General features: G+C 46.4%; 1 protein-coding gene across 1 annotated transcript; it reads right to left on the bottom strand.

The window, feature by feature from the left end:
* Nucleotides 1-6,650: 6,650 nt before the first annotated feature.
* LOC109745384 (uncharacterized) lies at nt 6,651-8,020 on the bottom strand. The gene has a single exon (XM_040390218.3). The coding sequence runs from the start codon at nt 7,893-7,895 to the stop codon at nt 7,299-7,301; it is 597 nt and encodes a 198-aa protein (XP_040246152.3). The 5' UTR covers nt 7,896-8,020; the 3' UTR covers nt 6,651-7,298.
* Between the last annotated feature and the right edge of the window lie 1,319 nt (nt 8,021-9,339).

Raw genomic sequence — 9,339 nt, 5'->3', positions numbered from 1 at the left:
GCGTTCAGATGTGTTTCAAGTTTTTCACAACTTTCAAGCCCTCGTTGAACGCAAGTTTGATTGCAAAATCATTGCCATGCAATCAGACTGGGGTGGTGAGTATGAATAATTGAATTCTTTCTTTCAACAAATAGGCATATCTCACCATGTGTCATGCCCTCACGCACACTAACAAAATGGCTCTGCTGAACGTAAGCATAGGCATATTGATGAAATAGGATTAGCTCTTCTGGCTAATGCCTCTATGCCCCTCAAATTTTGGGATGAAGCTTTTCTTACCGCCGTTCACCTCATTAATATGTGGCCAAGTCGAACTATTTCCAATGAAACACCCACTGAACGCCTCTTGCATGTCACCCTAGATTATCACGCTCTTAGGGTTTTTGGTTGTGCCTGTTGGCCCAACCTTCGTCCCTACAATTCTCGCAAACTTAGCTTTTGCTCCAAAAGTGTGTCTTTCTTGGTTATAGTGCTCAACACAAAGGTGTCAAATGCCTTGATGTACCCACTGGACGTGTGTACATCTCTCGTGATGTCGTGTTTGACGAAACCCCGTTTCCCTTTGAACAACTCCATCCCAACGCCGGTGCTCTTCTCAAGAAGGAAATCCTTCTTCTTCCTTCTCATCTCCTTGGCAATGATTGTGTGGGTGTTAATAATGATGATTCCACATTGACTAATTCCTCTCTGGTTCCACATGAGCTTTCTGCTACAGGACTAAACAGTGCAGCACATGGCGTGGAGAATGGTACAAATTTTTCTAAAAATATTGAGCAGCACGCCCCTGATATGGACGCAGCAGATCCGGCTGAATCTCCCTTGGGATCGGTGAGGCAGAATGCTCCCGAATCTGCCCCGGGATCGCTGCGCCAGTCTGGGCCCTTATCCGCCTCGGGATCGGCGGCCTGTACCGGTCCTGTCTCCCCGCTCGACGTCAACCTGCGGCGGACATGTGTGCGTCACGCCACCCACCACCAGGGGACAGCCCGACCGACCGGGACCCACCCTTTGGGCGCTACGCGCCGACTCCGCGCGTCTACGCCAGGTGACAGCCCGCCCCTGCGCCAGGCGGGACCGGCGCTCCACCCGAGCCATCCTCGCTGGGTTCTCCTGGATCTTCTGTGGCACGTCCTTCTTCAACGCCCTCTGATTGTGCCATAGAGGATCCGACCACGACAGCCGCCTCGGGATCGCCCCGGTCCACTGCAGATTTGGGCGGCTCGCCTGTCCAGGAGGATTCTGCCCTCCCTGGATCTTCTGTGCCGCTGCAGCCACCTCGTACACGACTTCAAACAGGCACGATTCATTCCGTTAATTACAAAACTAAATATGGCTTGGTCGTATCTGATACATCTGCAGGAGAACCTCGTACTGTTCATGAAGCACTTGCTGATCCCAAATGGAAACATGCCATGGATGTGGAGTTTTGTGCCCTTCAAAAAAAAATCATACTTGGCACCTTGTTCCTTCCTCTCTAGGTACAAACCTTATTGATTGCAAGTGGGTCTTTCGCATCAAACGAAGGTCAGGCGGTAGCGTTGATCATTATAAAGTACATCTCGTTGCAAAAGGATTCAAGCAGAGGTATGGACTTGACTATGAGGATACCTTTAGTCCCGTTGTTAAAGCAGCTACTATTCACCTGGTTCTCTCCATTGATGTGTCTCGTGGCTGGTGCCTTCGTCAACTAGATGTACAGAACGAATTTCTTTATGGTGTTCTGGAAGAGGAAGTATATATGAAACAACCTCCTTGGTTTGAAGATCCAAACAGGCCCTTCCATGTCTGCAGACTTGATAAGTCACTTTATGGTCTGAAACAGGCTCCACGAGCATGGTACTCTCGCTTGAGCTCCAAACTACAAAGTCTTGGTTTTTTCCCTTCCAAGTCTGACACTTCTCTGTTTATTTATCACCGTTCCAACACAACTATTTTTGTGCTTATCTATGTCGATGATATTATTGTCACTAGTTCCTCCAATGAGGCGGTTACAACTCCCTTGCAAGATTTACAGTCAGATTTTGCTCTAAAAGATCTCGGTGACTTGCATTTTTTCCTTGGTATTGAAGTCAAGCGCAACCAGGAAGGTGGTATTCATCTCTCTCAAGAGAAGTATGCCACTGATCTTTTGAGCAAGGCAGGATTGCAGGGCTGTAAACCATCACCAACGCCGCTCTCCAGTTCAGAAAGATTGTCTCTCACAGAGGGTGTACCTTTGGGTCAAGAGGTGTTGGAAATATGCCCTAGAGGCAATAATAAAATGGTTATTATTATATTTCCTTGTTCATGATAATTGTCTATTGTTCATGCTTTAATTGTGTTATCCGGAAATCGTAATACATGTGTGAATACATAGACCATAACATGTCCCTAGTGAGCCTCTAGTTGACTAGCTCGTTGATCAATAGATGGTTACAGTTTCCTGACCATGGACATTGGATGCCATTGATAACGGGATCACATCATTAGGAGAATGATGTGATGGACAAGACCCAATCCTAAGCATAGCACTAGATCATGTAGTTCGTTTGCTAAAGCTTTTCTAATGTCAAGTATCATTTCCTTAGACCATGAGATCGTGCAACTCCCGGATACCGTAGGAATGCTTTGGGTGTACCAAACGTCACAACGTAACTGGGTGGCTATAAAGGTGCACTACAGGTATCTCCGAAAGTGTCTGTTGGGTTGGCTCGGATCGAGACTGGGATATGTCACTCCGTATGACGGAGAGGTATCTCTGGGCCCACTCGGTATTGCATCATCATAATGAGCTCAATGTGACTAAGTAGTTAGTCACGGGATCATGCATTACAGAACGATAAAGTGACTTGCCGGTAACGAGATTGAACGAGGTATTGGGATACCGACGATCGAATCTCGGGCAAGTAAAGTACCGATTGACAAAGGGTATTGTATAAGGGATTGCTTGAATCCTCGACATCGTGGTTCATCCGATGAGATCATCGTGGAACATGTGGGAGCCAACATGGGTATCCAGATCCCGCTGTTGGTTATTGGCTAGAGAGGTGTCTCGGTCATGTCTGCATGATTCCCGAACCCGTAGGGTCTACACACATAAGGTTCGATGACGCTAGGGTTATAAGGAAGGTTTGTATGTGATTACCGGATGTTGTTCGGAGTCCTGGATGAGATCCCGGGCGTCACGAGGAGTTCTGGAATGGTCCGGAGGTAAAGATTTATATATGGGAAGTCACCATACGGTCACCGGAAATATTCGGGGGTATACCGGTATTGTACCGGGACCACCGGAGGGGTTCCGGGGGTCCACCGGGAGGGTCCACCTGCCCCGGAGGGCCTTATGGGCTGTAGGTGGAAGGGAACCAGCCCTTAGTGGGCTGGGCGCCAACCCCCCTAGGGCCCATGCGCCTAGGGTTTGGGGGGAACCCTAAAGGGGGGGGGGCGCCCCCCCTTGCTTGGGGGGCAAGCTCCCTCCCCCCTTGGCCGCCGCCCCCCCTCTAGATCTCATCTAGAGGGGCCGGCCCCCTTCCCCCTTCTCCCTATAAATAGAGGGGTGAGGGGAGGGCTGCAGCACCACATCCAAGGCGCAGCCCCTCCCCTCCCCAACACCTCTCCTCCTCCGCGTGTGCTTGGCGAAGCCCTGCCAGAGAGCTGTCACTCCACCACCACCACGCCGTCGTGCTGCTGTTGGAGCCTTCTTCCTCAACCTCTCCCTCCTCCTTTCTGGATCAAGGCGTGGGAGACGTCACCGCTCCGTACGTGTGTTGAACGCGGAGGTGACGTCCGTTCGGCGCTTGGATCATCGGTGATTTGGATCACGACGAGTACGACTCCATCAACCCCGTTCTCTTGAACGCTTCCGCTCGCGATCTACAAGGGTATGTAGATGCACTCCTCCCCTCTCGTTGCTAGTAAACTCCATAGATTGATCTTGGTGATGCGCAGAAAATTTTAATTTCTGCTACGATCCCCAACAAGAGGATGGTACTAAATACAGGAGTTTGGTAGGAGCACTTCAGTACTTGACACTCACGAGGCCTGATATTTCATTTGCTGTAAATAAAGTGTGTCAGTATCTTCATGCACCTACTTCTGCTCACGGGACTGCTGCTAAGCGCATACTGAGATATGTGAAGAACACACTAAGCATTGGGTTAACATTCACCAAGTCAACCTCTACACTTGTTAGTGCCTTTTCTGATTCTGATTGGGCAGGTTGCTTAGATGAAAGAAGGTCTACAGGTGGCTTTGCAGTTTTCTTTGGACCCAACTTAATCTCTTGGTGTGCGAAGAAACAAGCCACTGTATCAAGATCAAGTACTGAGGCAGAATACAAAGCACTAGCCAATGCTACTGCAGAAATTATATGGGTTAAGTCTTTGCTTAAAGAACTTGGAATATTTCACACACAAACTCCGTGCCTCTGGTGTGACAATATTGGTGCTACTTATCTCTCTGCCAATCCTGTTTTTCATGCAAGAACGAAACATATTGAGATTGATTATCATTTTGTTAGAGAGAGAGAGTTGCTAGCAAATCATTGCAGATTCGGTTCATTCCTTCAAAGGATCAAGTGGCTGATGGGTCTACTAAGGCTTTCTTTACCTTCAGAACACAAAGCTTTGCTTGGCGAAATAACTCAATTTTCTCTCAGTTATTTTCTGGGAATTGAGGTTGATCAAACTAATGATGGTTAATTACTATCTCTCTCAGCATCGCTATACTCAGGAAGACATCAGGGAGTGGAGAGAGAAGAGAGCGGTTGTTGGAACAGCAAGCCCTACTTCCTTCACTGGGACACTGGCACCAAACAAAAACAATGGGAGGGGCTTGGGTACAATTCCAAATACGCTATTATATGTTTGCGCTCGTTTTTGTCCAATTGCTGTTTTTGTTTCTGTATTCCTTATTTATCCACTGGGCGAACGACGGGAATTGAACCCGCGCATGGTGGATTCACAATCCACTGCCGGAAAAGAATGAGGTGAAAGGGCCGACCCATGCGGCCCACTTAGAATGTGCTTTGACTTCCCCAGGTTGTACAATAGCACTATTTTCTGGACCCAAGTTCGAAAGTGAGTCAAAGTTAAAAACTTTGATGGGTCTTTTCTATATGGGTTGCCCGGGACTCAAACCCGGAACTAGTCGGATGGAAGTCTACATAGCAGTTCCAATGCTACGCCTTGAACCGCTCGGCCATCTCTCCTACATAACTTATTATGGAAAATAAACTGAGTGAATAGCGAGTTTTCTTATTGAGTTGACTAATCCGATGGTACTTGAAGAAGAGTGAAACGATGAGATTTCCTTATAGGAGGAGAAAGGGATTCCTGTTGCTTTTGGGTGGGTCTTACTTCTTTTCCTCTGTGTTCGTGACAAGCTAGTAGGCACTCTTGTGTGGGTTGGCTCATTCCCCTGGAAAACGAATATTAAGAAGATAGATACCATTCCGTCGATACTAGATTCATTCTTTCTGCTCAAAAAGAACAAAGCCTCTATTGTGGGAAAAGTCTTTGAAACCCGAAACTGAAACTAACCACGAAGGGAAAAGAAAAGAAGGATTCTAGTTTGCCACTACTTGGACTCTGATTCTCCCACTATGAGAGCTGATCCAGGGGCTAGTTCGGCTACAGAATGGAATTTACGAAAGCCCCCCGTCTTTCCGACTCAATGTATTGCCCGGGACGCATTTTATTTGGCAGTTTTCTGGATGTTAAATACCATTGGGTGAGTTACTTTTTATTGGCATTGGAAACATATCACATTATGGCAGGGCAACGTTTCACAATTTAATGATTATGGATTGAATAAGGGATGTTATGGATTGAATGTGTAAAAGAAGCAGTATATTGATAAAGAGGCTGTATTCCAAAGTCAAAAGAGCGATTGGCCTGCAAAAATAAAAAACTTGTTCGCCGAAGCACTTCTTGGATCTGTCAATTATGCTATGGCCGGAGTCCTACTCATAGTGATCTGGTCGAATTGGGAGAAGCCGTAGGTATTATTGCAGGTCAATCAAGAAAAATACTACGTAAAGAAAGGGGGGGGGTATGAAATATCCATAGTTGATGCATCAGATGGACGCCAAGTGATTGATATTATACCTCCCGGACCAGAACTTCTTGAATAAAACTGAGAAAATTAACTCGGAAAGAATTTTTTTGGAAGCATTATCAATAGGACTGTTCGAAGAGTTTAAGCGTAATCTAAACTTGAGAAGTTCAGATTAAGGGAGGATGTTAAACACAATGTTATGAGGCTGTTGGGCCGAATAGCTTGTATATCACGTTGGAGTTGTTAGGTAGATATTGGTGTTGTATCTCCTTCTATCTCCTCTTTAATATCTCCTGTAAAATCTCTTGTTGGTTAGATAAGACTCTGCCAACTCTTGTAACCCAAGCCATCTATCAATATACTCACGCGGCTCCCCTGTTCGGGAGTAGGAACGCTTACCCAATTTTCACAGCATCACCACCGAGGCACTGACATATGTGGATTCTGGCTTTGAGTTGTTGGATCAGGTGACGGCGGCACTTGAGCGTCGCTCCTTTTCTGAAGGCGTTGTTGTTGAAGAACCTTGTCGTCCGTTTGGTGCCATGAGATGGTTGGCGCGGCTATGCCATTGTTGTAATTTGCCGATCGCAGACCTATTCGCTATGGGTTTTTATTTTTTCTCCGTCTATGCATAACTTTGGTTTTACATGACTTTGCTATTTGCCGGCTTGTTTTTATGTGTGTGCGTTGTGTGCATTCTATCTATGTGGAGGCCGGGTGAGCGCTCATTGTGTGTATATCCTCTTGATGCTCCATTTTGAGCCAATAAGATTCACAATTTTTCAAAAAAATGTGGGTTATGTGAGACCCCGTCTGGAATTGTTCCATCTCCTTCATCCAGACATTTCACATTGATGCATGTAATAACATTGGCACTTGCACAAGAGAAGTGTATAGCTAGCTGACACTTAAGAAGGCATAATTCACCATATGATCCATTTCCCAATCAGCATATTTAAGAAAGCATGACACATCATAGCGAATATAAGAGGTGCAATAATCACCACGTCTCGACATCCACGACGCAAATTTGCAGACAAGCAAACATGCTTGGTCTACGTCGGCTGCAAGCCGCTCATTGTTGCTGTTCAGTTCAGCGTGTATGTAAAACACTTTATAGATATTTTAAGTAGTATAATAGGATGATATACCCATGAAGTTACAAGTACGCGATTGGCTGCACCAAGCGAATTGTGAACTAAATTGAATTTGGACAAGGACATGAGCTCCGTCAGGTAAGAGGGAATCAACCCACTGACAGATAACTAACCTCCAGTTACAACTTTATTGTTCCCATATACGACATGGTTTCTCCCAGATACAACATTATAGCTCCCAGTTACGACATTGTTCCTCCCGGATACGACATTGTCGCTCCCAGATACGACATGGTTTCTCTCAGTTACGACATTGCCGCTACCAGATACGACATTGTTGCTCCCGGTTACAACATTGTCATTCCCGGATATGACGGTGTTGTCTTTCCCAGATAGAACATTGTTGCTCCCAGATCTGATAGTGTTGCGGCTTCCAGATATGACATTTGGTTGTTGGCCGAGTATGCGCCTGCTACGCTTCTCATACAAGGGCATGTTAGTGAAAGCCATACCCGGTGAATGGCCCACAACGGTGGTGAGGCCCTTGAGTCGTGTCGAACTCTTGGGTACCTTGCCAGTCATTGAATTATTTGAGAGATCCAAGTAGTGAAGGTGGTCAAGCTCACCAATCCAGGACGGGATGGTGCCGACCAATCTGTTGTTGGCAAGGCTGAGCGACCTTAGCTCGCCGCAATCGGCAAGGCTAACTGGCAGCAACCCATTCAGGTAGTTTGCGCTCAAGTCAACCGAAGCAAGAAGCGGCATGCCAGAGAAGTTGACATGAGAAATCGGACCAGACAGAGAGTTATTCCGGAGGTTGAGCTCACGGAGAGATGACAGTGATGACAGGGACGGTGGCAGTGATATAGAAGTACTTTTATAGTGAATGGTGGATGTGTTAAAAATACATGATTATATCATTTTTGTGTAGCTTGCATAAAAAGGTATTTCACAATGAAACTTTGCAGACAAGTAGTTTACATCCGTATGTATGTTTTTTTTTCAGAATTTTTGAAACCTAAATTTTTTAATCTTGAACTTTTAAATAAAGGGCTCCATGGATCTCGAGCTCATTTTGGAATATTCGAGTATCCGGTATCTTTCTCGCCCCTCCCTCAGTTGCAAGGCCCTAGAGTTGTAATGGTTGTTGGCCACCAAGTCCTCGATCCAGTGGGCTGTCGATGATACGGGCTCCATCCGCGTCTGTTCCGGGATGTGTGCACCTGCTGCGTGTCCAGCCGGGGTCGCCTCACCATCCCTGCCATATCCCTGCCTCCTGGCCGTCCCAGATGGATCTGGTGTGGATCTCATAGCCAGGCAAGCTTCGGCGCCACGAATTGATCTGCCTTGGTCTTGACCAGTCCATGTCGACTGATTGGCCAACTGGTCTGAGCAGGGCTATCTTTGGCGAGATGGCAACTAGTGGTGATGTGCTTCGCCGTCAATGTTGGTCCATGTGACGACCACTCCGTCCTGTGGCGGCGGCCTCGTTGCAGATTGTGATACCACCGCAAGGTCTTCGCGAGTGTTCCTCTCTCCGGTTTTGGTGGTTGCCTCAACGGTGAGATGCAGTCTATGGACCACGGCTTGACACTGAAAAGTGATGGAGACAACACATGATTGACTTTGATGCTGGCGCTTCTCAAATGCTCGATCTCTAGCTCCGAGGTGAAAACCTAGGATTTTGCCTGAGTTGTTCATACCTGGCAATAGCAATGTTTTTGCGTCGTTACTTTGTTGAAGGCATTGCTCGGATATGCTCAGACTAGTTCTTTTGAACGAAAATCTAGACTTTGGCCTTTGATGATTGGATCCGATGAGGGGGTGCACAAGCGTCGCTCTCTTCCTAAAGGCGTTGATGTTGAAGAACCACATTGTTCTTGTGGTGTTATAAAATGGTTGGTGCGGGTATGTTCTTGTTGTAGCTTGTCTATCACGGATTTAATCGCTTTGATTTTTTTTTCTTTTTCCTTGCTTAGGCATATCTTTGGTCTTATATGACTTTCCTATTTGCCCATGTTTTTTGTGTGTATGCGTTTAGGTTGGCTTTGTTTTGCGACGTGTTGAAACAACCTAGAAGGCCAAGAAAACAGAGTGAACATGCAATTTTTTTGTTTCTAAAACTAGGGATGGGTGTGAACACTTATATGAAGGTGACAAATTAACACTACTAGGGAAAATCCTAATAGTAGCGCTTGTTTTATAGCTA

This window comes from Aegilops tauschii, chromosome 5 (assembly GCF_002575655.3).
Source record: "Aegilops tauschii subsp. strangulata cultivar AL8/78 chromosome 5, Aet v6.0, whole genome shotgun sequence".
NCBI classification, from domain to species: domain Eukaryota; kingdom Viridiplantae; phylum Streptophyta; class Magnoliopsida; order Poales; family Poaceae; genus Aegilops; species Aegilops tauschii.
This window is presented reverse-complemented; position numbering and strand designations above follow the sequence as displayed.

Coding starts and splice junctions, on each gene's coding strand:
- LOC109745384 (XM_040390218.3), bottom strand. CDS start 7,895: ATGCCGCTTCTTGCTTCGGTTGACTTGAGCGCAAACTACCTGAATGGG.